Source organism: Pristis pectinata, chromosome 21, assembly GCF_009764475.1.
Source record: "Pristis pectinata isolate sPriPec2 chromosome 21, sPriPec2.1.pri, whole genome shotgun sequence".
NCBI lineage: Eukaryota > Metazoa > Chordata > Chondrichthyes > Rhinopristiformes > Pristidae > Pristis > Pristis pectinata.
The window spans coordinates 34144093-34169246 of record NC_067425.1 but is presented as its reverse complement, the minus strand read 5'-3'; the positions used below and the strand labels follow the sequence as shown (position 1 = coordinate 34169246).

The 25154-nt window shown below is 39.6% G+C and overlaps 2 protein-coding genes across 6 annotated transcripts in view; one reads left to right on the top strand and one right to left on the bottom strand.

The window, feature by feature from the left end:
- Positions 1-2275, bottom strand: part of rfc2 (replication factor C (activator 1) 2) — a 37449-nt gene extending 35174 nt beyond the window's left edge. The window contains exon 1 of the mRNA XM_052035850.1: positions 2121-2275. Coding sequence (XP_051891810.1) covers positions 2121-2254 — 134 coding nt within the window. The 5' untranslated portion in view covers positions 2255-2275. The remainder of the gene's footprint in view (positions 1-2120) is intronic.
- A 59-nt stretch (positions 2276-2334) lies between these two features.
- The window catches only part of rffl (ring finger and FYVE-like domain containing E3 ubiquitin protein ligase), a 44960-nt gene continuing 22140 nt past the window's right edge, over positions 2335-25154 (top strand). The window contains exons 1-4 of one of the 5 annotated variants that reach the window (XM_052035851.1): positions 2360-2809; positions 6087-6128; positions 13414-13524; positions 14849-14891. The gene's annotated coding sequence lies outside the window, so the exon portion shown is untranslated. Of the gene's footprint in view, positions 2810-6086; positions 6129-13413; positions 13525-14848; positions 14892-25154 lie in introns of all 5 variants that reach the window. The other 4 variants (XM_052035853.1, XM_052035852.1, XM_052035854.1 and 1 more) reach the window with 4 other exon arrangements.

Here is a 25154-nt window from a genome sequence, read left to right as displayed (position 1 = left end):
ACTAGATTGATTGTGGGAAGAGAGGTTTACCATATTTTAAAAAAATAGACAGTGGTCATTCAGCCCCTCAAGCAGGCCCAAATGTCTAATAGATGATGGTGGATCTCATCTTGGTTTCAGCTCCACTTTCCTGTCTGTTCAGAACTCTCTATTCCCCTATAGTCCAGAGTTCTCTAGAGTAAAGAATTCCAAAGACTCATGACTCTCAGATGAAATTCATAGTTCAGAGTCTACACTTCTCTAATTCTACATTCGCCATGAGGAGAAACATCCTCTTGGCATCAGTCAAATGAGATAGAGTAAAACTAAGTGGTGAGAAATGTAAGATGGATTGAAAGTATAGATGTTGAGTGGCTGTTTCCTCCAGCTGGAGAGCCTCGAATTAGGAAGCAAAGTTTCAGGATAACTGTTGAAAATTTTGCAGACCTAAACCAATCAATTTTGAGACTAACAGAATCAAGGAATCTTTTGGGGGGGGGGGGGGTCAGTAAATCAGACAGGAATGTGGAGGACTATCATGAGCAGCTAAAGAAGTTAGATTTATATTCTTTAGAGTTTTGAAGGATGATGAGTGATCTTATTGAAATATACAAGATACCACGTGGGTATGACAGAGTAGAAATTGAGATATTTCCATTTGTAGGAAAATCTCAAACTAGGAGACAGAGTTATAAGATAAGAAGGTAGTTGGTTAAATTTGAGTTGTGTAGGAATTTCTTCTCACAGAGCAGTGAATCCCTAGAATTCTCCACACCAAAGGGTTGTGGAGGTTAGATCCTCTGATGTGTTTACAGAAGAGGTAGATATATTTTGGCAAAATCAGGGCACTGTGAGCTACAGTGAATTGCCACAGAACGGAGATAAGGCATGGGACATACTAGCCATAATCATATTGAATGACGGGGTCGGAGCAGGCTTGAGGAGCCAGGTGGCCTACTCCTGCACTTGGATGAGTCAACCTATTGAATAGCAGAACAGTCAAGGAGGACAGAATAGCCTACACCAGGCATTGCCAGAAGTTCTTATATTAATAAACCCTAAAACTAAGACCTCCAACCCACATAAAACTCAGTCTACCAGTGATCCCTGCCCTCCCATATGCTTCAAAGAGTTGGATTACTTACAGTAGACATTTCAACCAACATTGTCACCACAAACTCCTCCAAAGTCACAGGAAGAATAAGTAAACCAATGTCAACATCCTCCCCCAGGCCAACATCCCAACAATGGAACCCCATTTACATTCAAGTCAGCTCTGCGTGGCTGAGTCCAAAACCAGATACTCTGTACTGGACTCTTTCGTGGGCTGAGATGACCAGGTGCTCAAGTTCATTGTCACAGGCATACATACCCAGGGTATAAATGCCATGAAAACTAGCTTTTTGCAGCAGCACATTCTCTCCTCTCCCATCAGGCAGAAGATACAGGAGCCTGAGGGCACGTACCACCAAGCCCAAGGACAGCTTCTACCCCACTGTGATAAGTCTATTGAAAGGTTCCCTTATACAATGAGATGGACTCTGACCTCACGATCTACCTTGTTGTGGCCTTGCACCTTATTGCACTGCAGTTCCTCTGTAGCTGTGACACTTTACTCTGTACTGCTATTGTTTTTACCTGTACTACATCAATGCACTCTGTACTAACCCAATGTAACTGCACTGTGTAATGAATTGACCTGTACCATCGGTATGCAAGACAAGTTTTTCACTGTACTTCAGTACAAGTGACAATAATAAACTAATACATTCCAAATATGACAAACATAAATTAACGTAAGTGGACAGAGGAAGCAGTTCAATGATGTACTCAAAGCCTCCTTGAAACAAATGCAACATCCCCATCTACTCCCGGCTCAAATCAGAGGAGCATTCCAGATGGCATTGAGAACCTCTCGTCCATTGGTGAGCAGGGTACAGAAGCCCAGCCGTGGGAACGACAGGCCCCACCTGTGGCAGCGCCCACAGACCCCACATAGACCTCATCAGTCACCTCCGAGATGGAGGTGTCCCCGACCCCGAGGGGCCGCCGCTGTGGGAGCTTGCTGTGCAATAACCGGCTGCTCCCATCACGGCGGTGCCCACGCTCCACAGATCACGCCGCAGGGCGCCGTCGCTCACCAGGGCAACTCGTAAGTGGCACCGGCGGAGGCAGTTCGCCCCGCAGCGCTGCTGCTGCTGCTGCTACTGCAGCCCGGGACCTCGGCCTCCCGCCCGTCCGCGGCCCCCGCCTCCGAGCCGTTCGCCGTCTCCATGTCCACGGTTTCCCGCGCAACGCGCGTGACGTCACCACGCTGAGGGCGGCCCGTACGTCACCGCCCAACTGTCGATGCCCACAGCCTCGGGGAGATGCGTAACAGAGCATTGCATTTACCTGAAGTAGACTCTTTAAAATATATTAACTTTGTTACCATCGTATTCTCAGACAGTGCGGTCGGATTATCCCCCTCTTTAAGCGTCGCTGTTTATGCCGGCGTTTTGCCAACGATACTTCAGCGCGGCGCCAAGAGTTTCCCTCCGTGCCTCGGCGTGGTAAGGTCCTCCAGCGCCAGGGCGCCTGACGCGCGGGCACGGCGGTGACGGAGCCGAGTCGGTTGGCGGCTGAGGCGGAAGGTTGAGCGGGTCAGTGAGTGCGGGCTCGTCCCCTCCCCTCCTCCCCGTTGTTCTGGTGCTGTGTCTGGTCTACTCCCTCGCCGCTCCAGCCGGCTCCCCGCCCGTTTAAGTCCCTCGCATGTTTGGAGCAGTACGGCGCTGCCCATGAGGCGAAACAAGGGAAAGTTTTGGAGAAGGAACGCAGGAAAGTCCCGTCGGTAAGGAGCCTGTGGTTAGTTTGTGTTGGCAATGGTGTACATGCCGCACAGAGGAGCTAACTTGCACTGGAGTGTACCTAAAACATACCTCTCTACTTCCCAAGTACCAGCCATACTTTTAATGCACACCTTGACTTAACTCCCTAATGCCTTCTCTTTGCTACAGCTTGAATTATCTTTTAACTTGCTGTACTACTTGTAAATATAAGGCTACGATTTGTGTCTAGTGTTATTATGTACTCTTCCAGAACAGGATAATGGTGTTCAGTGATACTTCCTTGTATGCAGTGAATTGTAGCTGGAAGATATGATTATTACAGAAACCCTGAAGCTTAGTTGCTGCCAGTACAGTTAAAGGCGTGTTTCTGAGTATTTCTTGACCATGGATATTTAACAAAACTACAAAAGTAAAAGTTTTCATGTTGTTTGGTTAGTTACACTGTAAAGCCTGAGGGAAGTAAAATCTATTTGGCAAGCTGTCAGGGTATATTGGGTGCTAATCTTTTCAGCTGAGTTGTCAATAAGCTTTACTTTATGGAGGCTTGTGTTGTGTTTAAAATTAATCTAGTAACAAAACTTAGGTGAAAAATATGGTGCGATGTGCCTGATACAGGAGCTCTTGGTTGTTTGATTTGACCAGTTTTCATTTTATATGTTTTCTCAAGTTTATTTCACCCAACAGTTGTTACAATGGGTGGCTTGTTTTTGCAATTCAGTGTCTATAAATACAATAGCATTAGCAGGGGAATGTAACGATGAAATGGCTTGTTACGTAAACAGGATTTTGTGAATCTTGTATTTGCCTTTATGCTTCAGGTTTTGAGTATATAAATTGAATTATTCCAGGATGAGGCCAAAATCAAATCAAATGGCGTTATTTTGAACATTTTCATCTTGCTTTGAATTTGCTTCTATCTCTTATTTTAAGTGTATTCCACTGATTCCTTTAACAGATCAGCACAATGTATTTTTAAAATAAAAGATGGAAGCAAATTCATAGCAAGATGAAAATTTTCTTGTACGTTCTTCCTTTTATGCCCAAGCAAGACTGGCAACTTCCTCTTTACCTGGCATCTTGTCCTAGTACTGACTGGAATGGGTGTTTCATGCCTCCTTTGCCCTTCATGTTAAGAAGGAATGGCAGGGTAATCTCTGATTTCCCCCTATATACAAGGATGGTATGTGGAATTACCTGTTTAAAATCTGTTTAATTAATGACAATAAGTTGTATACTCTAATTGTTTTTTTTCCTAAATATCCTTGTTAATTTTGTGATCATCTTTAGTTGTGCCCTCTTGTTAGTGCCTTCATTTCATGTGGTAACAGCCTGTTTTCTGTGTATCCTTCAGAATCTTGAATGTCTCTGCATCTTGCTATCTTTACTTTATTCTTTGAAGTAGTATAGCCCAAATTTGATTACTGATCTCTGCCTGGTTTGATTTTTAACCAAGTAAGTGGCAGGAATATTATTGTTTCCCAGTGGAAGATTTCCATTTCTGATTTTTTTTTTAATGACTTGTTGTTATGGTTGGAGACTGAACAAGCTTTTCATGATTTTTGGTGACGCATGTAGGTAGATATTCTGATGTTGCTCAGTGTTTAAATTAATGCTTACAAGATCACATGTAGGGTGATAAGTACAGAAGCAAAGATACAAATGTTCAGGAAGTTAGGGAGGATAGAAAATTGGTGAGTGAGTCTTGAGGACAAAATGGGAGGGATAGAAGATGCCCTCAAGGACAATGTGTGCTCCCATTTGTTTCCATCTCTGCAATGAAACCCACTTTTAACAAACAGAATGCTGTGACAATTCATGCAAATTTGAATACAAGTTGTTGAATGATTTTATAGAGTATTTCTACAGTGAATGCAAGTATGATTTGGAAGGACTAATTCAGTTACAATAAACATGATTCTCTGTCAGGTCTTGATATTTGTTGAAAATCTCTATTGCACATTTGAAAGTCTCTAACCTTCTCCATCTGAAACTACACCTCATCTCCTGCTTCTCTGACTGTCAATGTACTTCCACCTCTTTCCTCATCGTTATCAGCTGCATCTTTGGCCACAGATGTCCCATGTTAGACCATAAGACCATGTTCTACAGTTTTCTGTGTTAGCCCTTTGTTTCTCCAGTTACCAATACAAAACCTTCTGTCTCTTTGCTTCAGTGAAGACCTTGTTTGATGTTAAGGCAGAATGTGATTTACAAACTCCATCCTCCATGTTGACTTCCTCCTTGCTCTCTGTGGTCTTCATTTTTGGCCAATGCCTTTTCATTAACACTTAAACTGTTATCATTTTGAAGAAGAATTTCCATATTAACATTGAAACCACCAACATTATCAGTTTTGAGAACTATTGCTGATGAAATATACCTTCTGGTCGCTTATGTTGAAGAAATATAATCATGAACTGCTTTGTTTTATGTCGAAGAGTTCAGTACGTAAATTTCTAAACAGTATTTTATACATTTAAATATTTTATGCAAATCTGAATATCAACTTGTGTGGATCAGTTAATTCATTAATTTTGCACTATATGAGCCAATAAGGAAATTGAGCATTCTGCCCTTGATATTTCTGTCCATTTTAAGATTAAGCAGGAAAATGAGTCCTTAAAAACTTTAAACTAGATATAAAAACAAAAGCCGGCTCATAAAAGGGCTGCAGTCTGATTGGAGCAGAGAATCACAGCTTTAAATGTGGTCAGAAAGCTTGAAAGTTTGAAAAGGATCAGTGACAATTTGAGAGCTCTTCTTATGAGCCCCCATTCTCGACCAGTTCTTAGATTTCAACAACCCCTAACGCTTCCAAACTCTTTCCTTCTAGTGCATTGAAATTGCTTCTTCAGTCCTATTGGCCATGCAAACTCCTGTCGTGAACCCTTTTTCAGAGCTTAAATACATAGTCTGTATTCCCTGTGCTCAATGAGTCTTCTCCAATCTTTGGATTCGGAAGTTCCAAGAGCTTTGTTACTTTTCCAGTTCACATTTACATTATGGTCATCTCGCTAAAGGATAGTCCCAGTACTGACCAGTCTATATCCTTGGTCCAAACATTATTTCAGATGGCAGTGCTCATAAAGCTTGTGTAGATGTAAAAGCAAAATTTCATTGATCCACTTGCAAATATACTTCCATTAATTTTAGAAAGTTTTCCATCTGTTTTAGTTGAATAGGCAGAGTTGTAAGAATGTAATTATCTAAATAACTTGAAATGGGTAGTAGTAATACCATCTTTCCATTAAGTAGTATTATTGTGGTGTGTAATTACAGATCACTCTCCCAAAGGTGAGGTGAAGACTGCTGCCAATTCAGGTGAGTGTATGCTGCTCACTCTGAGCCTCACAAAAGTAGATAAATTGTTGTTGAATCGGGTAAATGTGTCCTGTGCGGCCTTCATTCAGTATCATTATGCAGATAATTCTGTGAGTACATCTCGAGTTCTCTGTAGACAGAGCTATAAGGCTAATACTGTACCTCTTGAATTCCAGAGGATTTGAGAATCTTATGAAGGCACCAATATGTAGCTAAATTACTGAGGGTAATCATTTAAGTTGGGGTTTAAAGTTAGAGTGGCTGAATGAACGAACAATGGACACATTGTTGTGGTTCTACTGTATGGTATGGAGTTCTTTTATACTGTACATGTAGTTTTGTTAAAACCAGTATGGAAAACACTATGCACTGAATATCTTTGTATTGGAATACTTCACTATTATATTAGACTAATCATCTGATCACCTATGACCAGTTCTTTTATAAACTTGATCAGACTCAAACTTGATTCTGTGCTTGCCTTTATTAGAATGGCTAAAATTTTTGTGTGAACTAGGCTTGTCTCTAGGCAAACCAAGGAATCAATAGTAAGAAAGTGGTTTCAAATTCTCTATTAGGTGGAGATATTTTGGTGTTGATTTCTATAATGTTTTAATACAACATTTTGGAATAAGAAATTCTTGTGTTCAATATTATGTCCTCACCTTGATGTGCTTCATAGATTTAATTTCTGTTTAGTCACTTGTGTAGTCATATGCACCATCTAATTTGCATATGTATGAGATTTAATTGGTGGAGGAGTGAATTTTGGGAGTGCACATGAGGAAATTCCTTACTCTTTGAACTGTACCATGGAATTCTTAGCACTCAGCAGGACAAGGAGATGGTATCTTGATTTGAAATGACTCCCTTTGGTACTGCATTGAAATGTCAAATTAAATTAAATGTTCAAGTTTGGATAAGGGTATGAACCCGCAACCTTCTAACTCTTGAAGTAAGAGTGTTGTCACTGGCTCTGACTTTGTGCTTAATAATGGAAGCTTTGTGCAATGCCTTTCAGCACCTGTGCCCAAACTTCTATTTCTATAACAATTGAAGAGACAAAAATTGCTCACAATTTATGTTGCCTCTTCAGTGCAGCAGTGGGCAAGTATTGTATTGAAAGAGGCTCTGTCTTTTGGACAAGCAGCATATGTCCCTTTGGCACTACTTGTAAAGCGGTAGACAGTTTCTCCTGGTGGCCTGCTGAACATTTCTCAAATTAATTCAGTAGAAGAGATTTGGTTATTTATCTTGAGTCACTGTAAGATTTGACTGTGTGCAAACAAACACTATAGTTGCCTATATTACACCTCAAAAGTGCTCAGTGTACTGATGAAACACTTTGAACTGTCCTGATTTGAAAGTTCCTGTGTAAATGTAAGTTTTTTTTTCCCCTTGATGCTCTAGACTCGGTAATTTGTCGTCAGGCCATAAAACAAGAACAAGCTGTGTGTCCTCTTAACCTTTCTGTGCTGTTCAGAATGTTAGTGAGTGATCCTTTACCTCACCTGCACTGTCCCATCTGATCCATGCATCCTTTTTATTTAATTTGAATATCTATCGTTTAACACTAAATTTATTCAATTGATCTGGATCTCTCTTGGGTAAGAAATTGAAAGATTCACAATACTGATCAACAAAAAAAGCCACTTGAAAATGGCATGGTTGAATGCCAATCATGAGATAATACCTACTGGGTCCACACTTGTTGACTAGGGGAAATGGACTTGGCGTCTATTACTAGTCTCTTGCAGAATCTTGTACATATTTCCTCTAAACTCTAGTGAACATAGGCCAGTCCTTCTCAACGTAGGCCAGTCCTCCTTCATAGAGCAATCTCTCAAACGCAACACTACTGAATCTGCATTGCATTTCCTCTGAGTTAGGTTATAAATCTTAGAGCAAAGCTTTACATGGTACACCCAATGCACAGCACCATCTAGGATGAAGTAGACTGCTAAATTGGTACCACAACACTTTAAACATTCACTCTTTCAATCAATGTTACTTTACACCTACAAAATATTCCATCCACAAGTTGCACTTAAGAAACTTGCCAAAGCTTCTAGGGAAAATGCCTCCCTAACTCATAGCCTCTGCAGTTTAGAAGGATGGGAACAGGGGGCACATGGCACCACCACCACTTGCAACTTCCTCTCCTAGTTTCTTGCCCTGCTGACTTGGAAATATCACTGTTCTTTCATCAATGGCAGGTGAACATCCTGGAACTCAGTAACATGGCTTAACCCTATAGACTGGAGAAATCCGTGACGTAAAACGCAAATACTTCATTGCAGGAGGGCCTTTTTCTTAGCTTAAGCTGACCTAGCCAGGGTTAATTGCAATAAAAATTGCCAAGCAAAACTGTAATCAAACAATTGGTGACCTTCTGAAGTGCACATGATGTAGATATCATCTGGATGCATCTACATGAGTGGGACAAGTAAGGCAACAAGAGGCAGAGTTCCCTCGATGAAATGAAGCATCAGCAAGGACCACATAAAAATCAGATTGAGCCACCTTCTTGAACTACTAGAGTCTTTTGGGAGAAGGTATTCCCACATTGCGATTGGGTAGGGAGTTCCAGGATTGAGACCCAGAGATGAAGGAATGGAGGGAAGCATGTATGTGGTGATGTTCCAGAGTGCCTGCTACACTTGTTTTCCATTGTGCTGTTGGAGTGGTCTAAGTAAGGAGCTGCAGTGCATTTTGTACATGGTGCATACTGCAGCCAGGGTAGGAGGTTGTGGAGGTAATTAATTCTCAGGGTGTTAGCTGGGCTGCCAGGAAAGTATATTGCTTTGTCCTGGATCGCTTGGTGGTGGGCTGTCTTGTAGATGGCAGGAAAGACTTTGGAGTATCTGGTCATACACCACTCACTGTAGGATACCCAGTTTCTAAACCCCTCTAGTAGTCATGGTATCTGTCTAGCTGGTCAGTTTGAGTTTCTTGTCAATGGTGTCACCCCAAAACATTAGGCCTCAGTGATTTTATTGTGTTTATCGTCATGATAGGGAAATGGTCTTTCTCGTTTTGGAGATGGTCGTGGCCTGACACTTCTATGGCCCATTTGTTACTTGCCACTTAGTAGTCCATAACCAAATTTTATCTAGTTCTTGCTGCATGCAGGCATGAATTGATTCATTTGCTGAGAAGTTGTGAATGGAATCGAATGCTATGCAATTATCAGCAAACATCCCCACTTCTGACCTTATAATGAAGATCATTGAAGTAGCAGTTAATGATAATTAGGCCCAGGGCATTACCCTGAGGAGCTTCTGCAGTGATGTCTTGGGGCTGGAATGATTGTGCTTTAACAATCACATGCATCTACCTTTGTGCAACTTATGACTTCAATCATTGGAGTGTTTTCCTCTTGATACCTATAAATTTCAGTTTTGCTGGAGCTCCTTGACACTATAGTTGGTCCAATGCTGCCTTGAAATCATGGATAGTCAATCTCGCCTCACTTCTGGAATTCATTCTTTGGTCCATGCTTGAACCAAGGCTGTGAGATCTGGAACTATGTGGACATTGGTGAACAGTTGTTGGTGAATGAGTACCATCAATGACACCTTCCATAATTTTGCTGATGAGCGAGTTGTCTGAATAGGAATTAGATTAGTTTTGTCCTGCTTTCTTTGAACAGGGCAATTTGCCCCTACCAGGGCAATTTTCTACATGACCCGCTGCATGTTGCTTGTAACTATGCAGGCATTGTGCAATGAGTTCTGTAGCACAAGTCTTTGACGTTACAGCTGGGATGATGTCCAGTCCCATAGTCTTTGCTATATCTTGTGCACTCAGATTTGTCTTGATATTATGCAGAGTAAATCAAATTGACTGAACGCTGCCTTTTGTGACTGTGGGGATCTCAGGAAGAAGCTGAGATGAATCGTCCGCCAGTAACCTCAGTCTGACTGGCAAAATGCGACTGCAAATGCTTCAGCCATGTTCCGTACCCGTGTGATAGGCCTGGCTATTGTTGGAAATGGGAATATTCTTGAGGCTGTTAATTCCTTGCTGGCAATTTAGTTGTCTATTACCATTGCACAGTTTGATGTGGTAGGACTGAAGAGTTTAGACAGAAATACTGAATATAGAAAGTTCAGAGGGGAAGTGAAAAAGGAAATGCCAGAAAAAGATTGTGTCAGAGTAGATTGCTATTTAATATACAAGTGAATCCAAAAAGTCATCTTCAGGCTTATAAATACTAAATGGGTGAAAAGAAGGTTGAGGCCAGCTAGGAACTAAAAAGATTCATTTACAGAAGTCAAGGACATAGCTTTATAAAGAGATGTTTCGAAAGTTTACTTTAAAAGAAAAAGTAGCTGAGACACTGGATAGATTAAAAAATCAATGAAAAGTAAGTTCTGGAAAGGCTAGCTATAAAGTAAATCTCACCATTTTCTTGGTTGCAGGGGGAAGTGGTAGAAATTATGAAGGCAATATCACAGTTTTCCAATCCGCTTTGGATAGTGCGGTTGCGTGCCGCAGGACTGGACCTCTAAGTGTCACAATCTTTTTCGCAACTGCGGGCCTGTTCTTGGTGGGGAAGCTGCTAGAAACTAAAATCCAAGCAAACTTCGGGTTGTTAACAAAGGGGTGATAAAGGAAGGCCAGCATGGATTCATTAAAGGCAAATTGTGTTGATTTTTAAAAAATTGTGGTAATTGTGCAATTGCTGTGTGTATATGGAGTTCAAAACACATTTGACTAAAGGAACAGTGGTAACGCAAATAAGAAATTGGTGCCGTGCAACAAAGGATGATAAGCTGTTCGTTTTGGGCTTGAAGAACATTGATGTGAAAGCCTTGGGAGATGATGCAAAAAAGTATTACTGGAATAGTCCCAAGATTGAGAGATTCAAAATTTGTGGATTGATTGGATAAACTCTGATTATTCTCCTTTTAAATGAAGATAAATTGTTTCCATTAGTAGATGGATAAAGAATCAGAGGGCTCAGAGTCTAGATAATTGACAAAAGAACCAGAGGAGATGTGGGGAAAAACATTTTTGTGTAATTAGCCCCCTTGAATTTGAATATACTTTTGGAAAACATATTGAAAGGAGATTCATTGGTAGCCTTAAAGTAATTGGATAAGTACCCAACAAGAAAAATAGCAGGGTGGTGGTGGGTGAGGGTGGATAGTGGGTAGGAGAGGGGTGGGGTAGTCTTTACTATTTTACACTTATAAAAAGCCAGTGTGGGCTCCATGAGCCAAATGGTTGTGTGTGCCTACTGTATAGCTATAAATGATGGCCTTGACAGCAAAATCAACATCGTTCAAGTGAATGTAAAAAGAGATCCACATGGGTCTGAGTAGCTTTGCAACTTTACACATAATGAAGCTTTATGCATGGTAAGTACCCAAACAACCCCAAAAGGTAAGTCACTTAGGAATGAAAATAAGTGAGGCAGTCAGTGATGCACATTAATAGTTATGTGCTCTGAGTTATCTATATTTTAAACTGTTGCTAATTAGGTTTTCATTATAAGGTCTTTCATCTGCTGTTAGTACCCTGTAGCTTAAAAGTAAAATTTCAACTATGCAGCCTTTGATTAAATGCTGTCATGTTTCTACTCTTGACTTCAGATTACCCTTGAATTGTTTCCAGTGCGTTTGTCAAATTGAGTAATTTTTTTATATGAACGATAAACTTGAGATATAAATGTTTTTTTCCTGACAAATGATTATAAAGATTGGTAACAGTGACTTTTGATGGGTGTTACTATGTTGATAGAATTTTGCTACTTTAATGTCTTATTTCTCAAGAAAATCAAATTGTGAGTGCTCATTATCTTTGCCATGTAGTTCCTTACAATTTTGAGTTTAAACATTCAAGTAAATGGTCTGATTATTAGCTGAAGTATTGGGTTAACAGATGCACTTAAAGCTAAATGATGATAATTTTGATGTGTACCTACAAAAACCTTCAAGACATTTACCAGAACAGCACACCTGCATTACAGAGGGGTTGCTTTCCCAGAAAAGTGTCCGTATCATGGTTCTCCACAATGCGAACCCATGACAAAAATCGACAAAGTTTGTTGTTTCTTTCGCAGTTTGTTTGTTTAGTTATTTCTTTCTTACAATAAAGTCTGTAAGAGTGAATTTTTATTTTGACTCTCAAATTTTTTTGTTAGTGATTTGTGAATTTTGTTAGGGCAAATTTCTGTTACCCTAACTACTGAAATTTGGAGGGTACACTAATTCACAAATTGTGCATGAGCTTTTTACTTTTATCAAAATATGCATTCTTCTAAATTTTGATTGAAGCTTGCTGAAGTGTGTGTGTTCATCCATCAACAAGACCATGGTTGATCTGATATTTGGCCTAAAAATTCATTTTCAAGCCTGATCCTCATAACCCCAGGACAAAACACAATCTACTTGCTGAATTACCATCCACATCCACATTCCTCTGCTCACTTTGCCATGGATGGCCGTATCTTGTAAAATGAATAGTTATTTCAAAAATTACTAGTTCAACCACAATCAATATTTGATTTACGATCCCTTAATTCTTAAAGTTGTACATTAATCTCCAGCAGAGCTCTGGAATTTCTTTTAATGTACACATTAGAGTTCATTGCATTTTGTTGGAGATAAGAATTCTGTTACATAAATTCCTTAGTGTGGTTTGCAAGTATAAATTCTTTGAGTGTAGGCATTGTAGGTGCATTCTGTAGACAAAGATTGTGATAATTTAGATAATGGGTATATGCAGAAAAATATTACTAATTACGTTGTGAAAGTAGGATAAGACCTGTGCAAGTTCAAACACTACAATATTCATCTCTTCACAAAAGTATTGAATTTACCTTGATAGGTTAATTGATGTGGATAAACTTGGATCCTTATGGGGGGGAGAAACATTTGGATCCAATTATGAGGGTACTGTCAGGTTCTTCTGTAAGCTTGGGTTAAAATGACCCTTAATTTCAGTCTTTCACTTGTGTCTGTATTATTATGTTGCAGTCCATTATTGCACCGAATTCTCTCATTGCTGTGTTTATGATGTCTTTGTTTATAACTAACCTGCTACATTGCTGGTTTTAACCAGAGCACTATCAATGGAGAATTCTCAAGAGATCATGGCATGTAACCACTGTCTCAAAAGTGTTTCCATTCCCTATTTTGCATTTTTTTTCTCTAGTAGCGTCAAGTTTGCATGTCCAATTGTATTTCTTCAGACATCTTGTCTTTGCCACCCAATGGTCATCTCTGACAACTCCTAAAGCTTTGTTTTTCATCTCTTCCTTTCCGGTATTTCTCAGTTTAAAAGGATATTGTGGAGCAGAGCCTGGGATAGGGAAAAAGTGCGGACTAAGGAGAATTCCATGAGGTTTTGACAGTCGGACTGGAGCTTGTACAGCAGAAGGAACAGGGTAAGAAAATCCAAAGGAGCAGCTGTTAGAGCAAGAAATCTATCTGTGTGTTGCACCTTTCCTTTCATAGGCCCTCCCAAAATGCTTTGAAACCCATCAAGTATTTGTGGTGTAGAGTGCCTGTTGTAATGCAAGAAATGCAATGGTGCTTAAAAAGCTCCTGGAAACAGCAGTAAAATAAAGGACTAGATCAGTTGATTTAGCTTTTTGTTGATGAATAAAGAATTGCCAGGTCTTTGGAGCATCCCTGCAAATGTTTATCTCATCTAAGAGCATCTAAAACTAAGCAGCTGCTAGTAAACGGGGAGAGTCGAGCATAAGGAAAATGTTATTGTCAGAATAATAGAAGATATGCACATTGATAAAATGGAGGTGATTATCAATGTGGTGCCTGAAGCCATGGAGTGATTTGGATGTAAAAATTAGAATTTTGAAATTGACAAACTGGGCCGCAGATCATTGAAGGCTGAAGTGGGAGGAGAAAGTGGAAGTTCGGGTTAGTATGAGTGAGGATCAGGAAATTGGAGGTTTGCAGGGAGGATAATGGAGAAGTTAACTTTAGGATAATGAATAAGGAATTTCTGCTGCAGAGAAGTCAAGATAGACTATGACTGGGAAAAGGAACCCTGGTAAAACTCAGAGGTTGTGATGAGAACTGAAATGGATGTTTTTTTTCCCTTAACTTTCAGCTGAAAAAATATAGAATTATTCAGTTCTTTACTAGGTATGCCATTTGAAATTGTAGCATCCTGTGAGTATTAGAGAAAGTAAAGCTTGGATGTCATCAGCATTCATGCAAATGGTGACACTACATGGCCAAGGAGTGGTACGTAGATAATAAAAAGGAGTCTCTGTACAATCAGTGCTGGGGACTAGAGCTATCTCCTCCAGCTCCCTTGCCACATCTGTTATTTTTTTTTGCACATTTTATCTTTTTCTTGTTTAAATTAATTTGTGATCTATGATACCTATGGAAAGCATTCTGCAAACTTGTAACACCTTGTGAAAATGCTCTATTAATACTCGGTTTATTTCCCCTTGTTTCTGACTTGTCAACCAGTGAAAACCAGTTTCCGTAAACTCAAATTTTCACTAGACACTTGTTAATCTCCTCGGCTCCAGTGAAAAACATTTCATTTTCTAGACTTTATAAATATAATAAAATGCTTAAAGTTGTAGTCATAATCAATTTAGGCCAGTCCTTTCCATGACTCTAATATCCTTTCTTTATGGGGCCTGCTAATTTTTCTGTATATGATGTAATTTAAGTTTTGAAAGTCAACAAATATTTAGCTCCATTATTGACTCCTTCCATTCTTTTCAGCTACTCCCACAGTTCTCACCTTCAGATTCCCTTCAAAACCAAGGTATAATAACCTTTAATACCATATCTTTCTCAGTCTCCTTTCTGTGCATGCTGCTCCTTGATAATTTCAACTGTTAAATTTAAGCTGCCATTGTGCAGTTTGATTGCTTATTCAACCTTAAATTGTGGCCTGCCGTTGGCAGACTAAAATCATGTTGTTTAGCGCTTGCCAGTGCCTAATATGTGCCGCTTGCTTGAAACTCACTCATTTTGTTTCTCCATTAAGTAAGACTTTTTGTATTCTTTTTCACCCTGAATTATGTTGAATTGCACATCTGATTATGGTGAGGACCATCTTGTACCTTAATGGCATTTTTTGTTTACTACCAATTACTTGAAATTGAAACCCATTGAGAATTGATTTCTGGAGTCTCTGTTCTCCACAGCATCAACTAATTCAGCTAATGTTGCTGTTTAAATAGAACATTATTTAAGTCTTGTTAATATATCTAAAAATCAACAGGCCCAACTGATTATAATAAACAAACATCTCTATCACTTTTGTGTTCGATAATCAGATGGTATGTGTTATTTGAGTTACAGAAATTTGATAAGTCCCTTGTTAAAGTGCATTTGGGATAATGAAGTGTTGGAATCTGGGTAACAAATGCTAAGCACTTATTAAGGTTAATTTTAATGCAGCTTTAATAGAATCACCTGCTGAGTCTAACCTACATCTCTTGCATAATATTTAATACGCTTACTATGGATGGCCCATATTAGGTGTCTGATATACTGTTTGTGTTGAATTTGTGCCAGAAGAAACAAAGATTCAGATCTAGATAGTTTAGTAAATGGGTATAAGATCTTAAAGATGCAACAAAAAAAACTGCTCAAATTATCTGTGATTCCATAAATAACAGTTTTATTAATTGGATATTAATTCATTGCAGTTATCACATCCAGGTCTAACTTTGAAGAAATATCTGGATATGATAATTATATTGTAACATGCTTTATATCTGTAGTTTTGTACTAGCTTGGAGATTTGTCTTTTGGTTTTTCAGTTTGTTTGATGTAACATTTGATGTCAACGTAAAATGCAACACACCACTAACATTGCATTATGAACGTTATCAAGTTGATGCTACTGCAGAAAACTAATCTAATCAAAGGAAAAAAAAATTGGGAAAGATGCATTCTAGTTTTAGTACTGAAGGCTGTGCAGGCTCAGCTGTTCCTGTACAGTTAGAACACTACTGTTTATCTGGAAGAGTGATAAAATGGCATTTGATTCATAACCTCATACAGTCATGCAGCACGGAAACGGACCCTTTGACACACCAAATCCACTTTGATAAACAAGCACCCTTTTCGCTAATCCTAATGCCACACTGTTCCCCATTTACTGTCACCATATTTCCATCAACTCCCCCAGATTCCATCATTCACTAAATTAGGGACGTTTTACAGTGGGCAATTAACCTACCAACCCACATATCTTTTGAAGAACCTCATGAAGTCACAATGAATGAGCCCCAGACAAATAGAACCCAGGTCGCTGGTGCTGTGAGGCAGCAGCTCTACTCGCTGTGCCACTGTGCTGCCAAAATAAACCTACCTAATGCAACCGATCAATGGTGATTCAGTAGCCCTACAGGTCACAGCTCTTGGAAGTAAACTTCCAAGTACTTTTTAAATGTGATAAAGGTTTCTGCCTCTACAGGTTGTTAGTCTTCAAGAAAGAAGGGGAATGTAGAAGTATTGGATGCTGTAAAGCTACAATGTGATCTCTAGCAGTTAATGTGAGAATAAACCATAGAATCAACCTGTTAGCATGAGAAGTAGGTTTTAGAGGGTGCAAGGTAACGAGATTTGGGGAAAAAGGTAATCTGGAAGATGACTAAAATATTAAACAGTGAAACAAGGATACGTACATGAATTCAAATCAATCAACAGAAATTTTAGGATTGACACAAGGTGAGCCTTTTCACAGAGTAATCAGTTCTCGGAACTGGCTTCGAGCTGGACAGATGTCAAAAATCATTTACAAAATAATTTGATGTATCACTAAGAGAAATATAAGATTGCTTGCAATGGCATGGTTGAGAAGCATAATTCTGATGCATTGTGCTCAAATTAATTTATAAATATCAATTAGGTACTCAATTCTTTTAAGATGGGGTTCCATTCCTGAGAGATGTTCATAAACCAAACAGTTCTTAAGTCAGAAATGCAGCCGATCGGCAATATATTTAAATAAAAACATAGGCTAACCAAGGGTGTAGTTTAAACCAGGCTGTTGAACTCAACCATTCAAATTTCTCTAAGTTGCAATGATATTGCTGTGAACCAAGTTCCCACATGGCAGAAGATGCCTTCAGCCCCACAGCAGCTGGCAAATCCATCCTGTCGGTCTCCCAAACGCTCGTTCATGTGTATGGGATGTATACAAGTCAGGCATGTGTAACCTGTTGTGATACAGGTCCTCCCCAAGTTATCTACTAATTGGAGCTGAAACACAGCAAATGGCCTATGTCAGTTTTGATCCTTGGGAGTTTTGTCTTCCTTGTTTTGCCCAAACCTATCAGAAAATCATATTTGTTTCTCCAAGTTTATCTATTAATAAATTCTACTACTCAGTTTGAATATTTTTTTTCCTTGTGCTGGTTGATTTGTGTAAAGTAAGCCAAATGGTCTCAGGGTTAAAAACCTCATCAAAAAGATGATATGTAACATTCGATCAAAAATAACAGTAAGATGGAAATTAGACTTTATTCTGTTTCGAATGCAGAATTATCTTTAATCATCTCTATTCTGATATTTCATTTTGATCTCCCAAACTAACATAGACCAACCAGATCTTTAACGTTACTATTCTGAAATATTTGTCCAGTTGAAGCAAATTTACCATGGAAAGTAAAACTGTATTTGGTGCAAGATGATAGTAAAATTGCATTAAGAATATCGAAATCTGGTTTCAATGGTGTTTTTCCTCAGCAGTTCCCTTAGGCTCCCTTAGTCTAGATATGGATCAAAGAGTTGAATTCTAGAGGCAAAGTGAGAAAACTGCATTTGACAATGCAACATTTGACTAAGTGTGGCTTCAAGGAGTCAAGTCAAATTGACGTCAATGGAATCAAGGTTGAAGCCATTCCTTGCACAAAGGTTGTAAGGTATTGAGGGTGAGTCCGTTCAGTCCCAGGATTATGTCTTACCCTGAAGCACCTTCAACTGTTTTTTTTTTAATGACCTTTCATCATAAGGCAAGAAGTGGGAGATGAAGCAGTAGATGCCTGCTTTCAGCAGGACCTGGACAACATTCGTGCATGAGCTGATAATTGGTACCATGTGAGTGTCCACTGTGATGAGAGGCTCCCTCAACGTTCAACAACATTGCCATTGCCTAGTTTCCCTCATCCATACTTTGGGAGCCACATTAACCAAAAGTTTAACTGCACAGCCTCAAAGAACAAGTCAGAAGCTGGTTATTTTCTGACTGCCTGCAATCTTTCCACCCCCTCAAGGCACGTTAGGGATAATGGAATATCGTGTCTAGGTAAGTGCAACGCCAATGGCATTTGAAACTTGACGCCATCCTGAAGAAATCGGACCATTCACTGCCTTAAACATTCACGCCCTCCCTCACTGGCTGTCTGTGGCTGTTGTATTTTAGATCATCTTAAAGATCAATTGCAGCACTTTGTCAAGGCTTCCTCAAAAGCACCACCCAAGTCCATGAGAACAATGGATCATGGAACACCTCCACCTGCTTGTTTCCATACACCACCCTGATGTAGAAAATCATTCTTGCTTCAGTATAACTGGTTCTAAATTCTGGAGTTCTTTACCCAGCAACACAGTGGGAGCATCTTCAACAGAAGGACTTCACTGAGTGTTAACAAAGGCAGTTCACCATCCACCACCTTCTTGTGGGGAAAATAGGGATGTACAAGAAATAATATCTTGCCAACAGCATCGATATCCCACAAATGAATGTAAACAATTTTGAGTTTTTTTTAAAGTGTACCATCCTTTTTAGTATGCTAGGTAGTCTTTTTTTAAAAAAAAGTTTGTTTTTACTAAAATGAAAATGAATTTCGTTTGGTATTGATGGAATTCTTACATGATGCATTTATTTACAGTTCTTAAGTCCTGGTTTCTACATGTGGAGCTTTTATTATGTACTAGCATGAGAACAGATGGTTCCAGGTTTACATCTGAACGTGGAATGTCAGGGTAAATGGACTTTTATGGGGGGGGAGGGGAGGTGTGGCACCTTAATATTTTGTAGAAATTCACATGCATTCTCCTAGATTCAGTCATACAAAATATGACTTCTGTTAGATATGTTGCTACTTTGTGGTTTCAGTTTTTCTGCTCTGTTTACTGATCAGTAAACGTTTCCCCTTGGGATCATTACCTGATGTTTATCTCTGTTACTTGTTTTGAATACATTATTGGTATGGGCAGGGATATTTTGAACAATGAAAAATGTATGCAGCAATCCAGTCAAATGATTTAAAAGTAGAAAACCAAACTTGACATTTTTATGTTTAGATATTAATGAACCTGAATCCCATCCGATTCTGGTTCAGACAGCTTGATAGATACACTAGTATCAAAATAGTTGAACTGATGCCTAATCTTTCAGAAAACTTTAACTATTCTGAACCTAGCTTGCTTAACCTTTTGACTTGCGTTAGTTATTTATTTGCTCAAAATCTTTATTAAATAACAGCACTCGTGTTGTAATGCCACACAGAGGAGTTTTTAGTATTGGTATTCACCCAAATAATTGTATTGGCACTGCGTGAACACCTTGGCCTAAACAATAGCTCACTTGGTGAAATGATCATTGTTAAACACTTATCCAATTGACTTCAATGTTATGAATATTTTCTGCATTGTAAGTCTGTTTTCCTCCTTCTGTTCTATCTCTCATTCTCCAAGTCTGCTGTACAAAAAAAGAAACACCATTTTCCAGGTTGGGTAGTCAATGATTATGCCAGCAGTGGGAGATAAACTGGTGAAATACAAGTGGGTCTGTAAAATTAATTGCTTTCTAGGTGGCTTTTTTGGACTCTCGAAATGTAAAACTTCAATCTCAGATTAAAGTTTACCTTACTGGAGTTTAGAAACTTCTTACATCTTTATGCTCATTTGCATTTCAGAAAGGTAAATCTTCCAAGAATTTTCAAGAGCTCAACACAAAAAAGTGCATTTAGTTACTGTAGAAGCAGAAAACACTCAACAGGTCAGGCAGCATCTGGAAGAAACGCTGTTAACATTTCAGTTGCTAGACCCTTCATCAGAACTGGGAAAGAGAAAAGAAATTAGTTTTCGTTAGTGGAGCAGGTAAGGAAGGATGGGTAGAACAAAGGCTTTATCTTTGAAAGAACGGGACTAAATGAATTAAAGTGGCACTTCGAAGTCATTGTGCTCCTTTGCATGGTTTTGCTGAAAGAGAGGCTCTGGGACATGCTGAGCTGGCAGATAATGCTAATAGAAAGAGGTAAAACTGAGCCAAAATGATGAAAGGTAGAAATGGTCAGTTCTGATACAGACATAAGGAAAGAGTGAATTGCCTGAAGTTGGACAACTTGATACTGGATCTGGAAGGCTGCAAAAAACTTCAACTGATCTGGATCTAGTATGCTTTTGACTTGTGCCAATTAGTCATTTGGTCAAAATTTTCTTTAAATAACAGCACTCAAATTGAAATGCCACCTTGGAGGAAGCCACAGGTAGTTAGGTTAGAGTGGGGGTGGGGAATTAAAATGGCAGGTAACCAGAAGCTCAGGGTCACTCCTGTAGACTGCATGCAGGTAGTCTGAGAAGCGATCATCCCAATCTGCACTTGGTTTCTTTGGTGTAGAGGAGACCACATTGTGAACGCTGAATGCAGTGCACCGGATCTGAAGAAGTGCAAGTGAATTGCTGGTTGTTTGGGCCCTGCTTGGTGGGAAGGGAAGAGGTGAAGGGACAGGTATTGCATCTCCTCCCCTAAGATGGGAAGTGAACCAGGGAGTCCTCCCAGCACCTGCCAAAGTTATGTGAAAAGATTCCTTCTAACCAGTGCTGCAGCATATATCTGTGTTTAAATTGATTTCAAATTTCTGACATTAACTGCTTTCTAAGTGGCTTGGAAAGCATGAAGTTAGTTGCCATGTATCTACCTTTTTAATGCTGAGATTTGATGTTTCATGCAGTTTATAATTGAGCTGCTCTTTTTGTATTTATAGAGGTTTCTGAAAGGTGGTTTAGTTTTTGCATGTAGGAAATAGTTCAAATTTAATATATAGACATTTAATAGACTTCTAGACTTTTTAGACTCACTTTTGTGTTACATTGAATCTGTTGAGCATTTTGAGTGATATTTCTTGACTGAACATTCATAGGTTTACATTCAAGTACATATTTTGTTTGATATAAATGATTTCCCCGAATCCAAACAACCATCTTGAGGAAGACAGAAACAGCAAGACTAATGTAATCACTGGTTAAGCAAAGATGTTTGCAGAGTAAGTGTACTGATGCAGTAGACTTCAAAGCAAAACTGTTTCTTTAAAGATAGCTGCAATAGCTTTGGCTTTGACAATTAAGCCACAATATTAAGAGAGCCCTGCTTAACCAATGATTTTGCTGGTATTGATGTTTTTGCCTTCTGTAGGAATGTGGTTTGGATGCAGGACAATCATTTACATCACATTATCTTAGAGGTTAGTAAATGAGAGGAGTCCATTCTCTTACTGCTCCAGTTTCTGAAAGTTAATCATTTCCAGTAATGCAGCAATGTACCCTTCATTGATCAGTCCAAATGGTGCATTCTTGTCTCGTTTCTTGAATGTTACATTGTGAAATTAAGATGGGATGTAGATAAATTTTCCCTTTAATCTCATTGAATGGCAGTCAGGATTATATCTGATCTGCAAAATGCCTCAAATATTTTTCCCAACTAACTCCGATTTGGAAGAGGCATTTGACTTGTTCGTTGGCATTTATGGAAGAGCCCCAAACCTTTACAACCTTTTTGTTTCCTAGCTTCATTCCGGAGAGGCCTGACCTAGTCCTCTGCTGTCCTATGAGCAGAAGTAATCTTTTCTCTATCTGCCCTATCCATTTCCCCTAATATCTTAAGTTTCAATCAGATCATCACAATCTTCCAATTTCCAGGGAATCCTATGTAGTGCAGTCTCATTTTGATCTCACTCAAGTCTGGGTATCATTCTGGTAATGTTCATTTCGCACTCATTTCAAAACTGAGCACTACCTTTTTCAGATGTGTCCAGCAATGTCCACATCAGCCCAGATGTCATCTCAGCAGGATTTTTAAAGCTGTACTGTATGCTTGGACTCTTGTTTTCTAGTCCAGTATTCTAATGCCTTCTCAAATTGTCTCCTGTACCTGTTTGTGACATGAATCATTAGGCTGGTGACATTTTCATTCTGCCATTCTCGGTCATGCTGGTTCTCTGCGGGAGTGACTTGGTCCTTTTTTCCTTTCCCTCGAGTACTTGTCGGATTCTCTATTGAAAGCCTTAATTGAATGAGCGTTATGCATTTTTCTTTTTTTTTGTTTACCCATTAGGGATTAATTTTTTTTGTAATCAAACACTTTTTTTTATTTATGTCTTTTAATTCAGCTGTTTGATAGTTGATGCTGTAGTGAATTACTAAACTTAAGGTTTGAACATTTCTTACTAAGCTGGCTATGTCCCAAACATGACAGCTGCCTGAATGAATCTGTAGCAAATGATGACATGTCCACTGTGAAGTGAAAAAACTACTGCTCTTCTTCACCAATCCACTTGATGTGGCTGAACATTGGACAATGTGGAGATGAAGTCCAACTCCATCATAACATTTGCACGAACCACCATGCAAATTGGGATAGGTTCAGAGCAGATATAGCAGCACAAAACTGGGAATCCATGAGGGGCTATGGCCATCAAGAGTAGGATTATGTTTCTGTTTTTAACATGAAGGAATATGGCATATCCTTGACTCTTGTTAAGCTAGGTTCATTGAAGAGCAGAGAAGAATAAACCAGGAGTAATACCAGGTATATATAATACATTTAAAAAATATGAGGTGCCAACCTGGTGAGGCTACATACAGGACAAATGCATGCTAAGCTGAAAAAGCATGTTCCAGAGAGCTGACCCCACAGCCATTGGATTGAATCAAAGCTCTACCAAGCACAGTCATTAATGAAACATAGAAAACCTACAGCACAATTCAGGCCCTTTGGCCCACAAAGCTGTGCCAAACATGTCCCTACCTTAGAAATTACTAGGCTTACCCATAGCTCTCTATTTTTCTCAGCTCCATGTACCTATCCAACAGTCTCTTAAAAGACCCTATCATATCCGCCTCCACCACCGTTACTGGCAGCCCATTCCACACACTCACCACTCTCTGAGTAAAAAAACTTACCCCTGACATCTCCTCTATAACTACTCCCCAGCACCTTAAACCTATGTCCTCTTGTGGCCACCATTTCAGCCCTGGGGAAAAGCCTCTGACTATCCACCTGATCAATGCCTCTCATCATCTTATACACCTCTGTCAGGTCCCCCTCATCCTTCGTCGCTCCAAGGAGAAAAGGCAGAGTTCCCTCAACCTGCTTTCATAAGGCACGTTGTGCATTCCAGGCAGCATCCTTGTAAATCTCCTCTGCACCCTCTCTATGGCCTCCACATCCTTCCTGTAGTGAGGCGACCAGAACTGAGCACAGTACTTCAAGTGGGGTCTGACCAGGGTCCTACGTAGCTGCAACAATACCTCTCGGCTCCTACCTTTGAACATCCTACCTTTTGTATTGAAGAGTTCAGTACATGTGTGCAAAGGAAAAGACTGAACCATAACTACCATTTTCAGTCAGAAGTGCCAAATGTTTGCTCTGCATGGATTTTAGCTCAAGAAATGACTAGGTGCAGTGGATAGAGCAGAGGTTAAGGACCCAAACAATAGTCTGGCTATAGTGCTAAAGAGCTCCAGACTCTGCTATGCTTCTTGCTAAGCTGTTCCATTACAGCAACACTTTCACAACTCAACAAAATGGGAAATTGTCCAGGTTTGCCTTTCTGCACAAAAAAACAATAATACAACTCCAATTTAGTGAGTTGCCAACGTATCATGAGCGGTGATTGAAACTGTTGGCAGTAGTGTGGTCAAGTAGCACCTGATCACAGCTCATCAATGCTCTATGTTGGTTTGACCAACACAGGTCCTGTCTGGATCTGATTATAGTTTTGGTCCAAATATAGAAGCCTGTATTAATATAATACCCTTCACATATATTTTCAGGACATCCTAAAGCACTTTACACCAAGTGAAGTCCTCGTGTAGTTTAGTTACTGTTGTAATAACCATGGCAGCCAAATTTACACAGCAAGATCCCACAACAATTTGATAACGGCCAGGTAATCTGTCCACCCAAAGTCACTGGGAATCATTCCTCTTTTGAATTTGTGCAAGGGATTTTTTTTACATCCACCATAGAGAAGGCTTTGATTTAACTTTTCACTTAGAGGACCAAACAAACATGGGCCAAATATTTGAATTACAGAGGTCCCTGTTCTTGTTTAAAGGCTGCTTTGATATCAAGAAGCCCAAGTCAAAGGAAACTCTGTACAGTACTCCCTAGCACAAAAGATGATGGTTGTCAGAGGTCAGTCATCTCAGCCCTAGCATAAATCTGCAGGAATTCACCAGAGGCCCTCTATTTTAAGCATCTATATTTAATGACCTTCACTCCATCGTAAGATCAGAGTGGGGATGTTGGCATTACAGTATTGAAATAGATTCTGAGCTCCTCGTTTAATTAAGCTTTCAGTCAGTGCCTGCAGCAAGGTCAGGTTGGGCTAGGAAATAAAAAGATACTTTCATGCCATAATGGTGCCAGGTAAGGATCGTCCTCAACAAGGAAGCCTCACAACCTTCCCTTGACATTCAGCCATACTGAAATTGTCTAATCCCCCACAATCAAAAGTGTCCCTCTAAACTAGAAACGAAACAGTACCAGTCAAATTAAAGGAGCAACAAGAGCAGGTTAGATGTTGAGTATTTTGTAGCTAGTTGCCAGCCTCCTGACTCTAGTAGTTTTTGGGCATCTACAAAATGCGTGTCAGGAATGAAGTGGAATATCCTCCACTTAACTCTGAGTGGAGCTCCAAGAAGACTCAAAGGTTGATACCATCCAGAATGAAGCAGCTCGCATGATGGGCAACTTGTACATCCCTCTAAACGTCTACTTTTTGCACTGCAGGTGGAATATAGTTATGTGCACAATTAAAAACATGTACCTAATTACCATGGT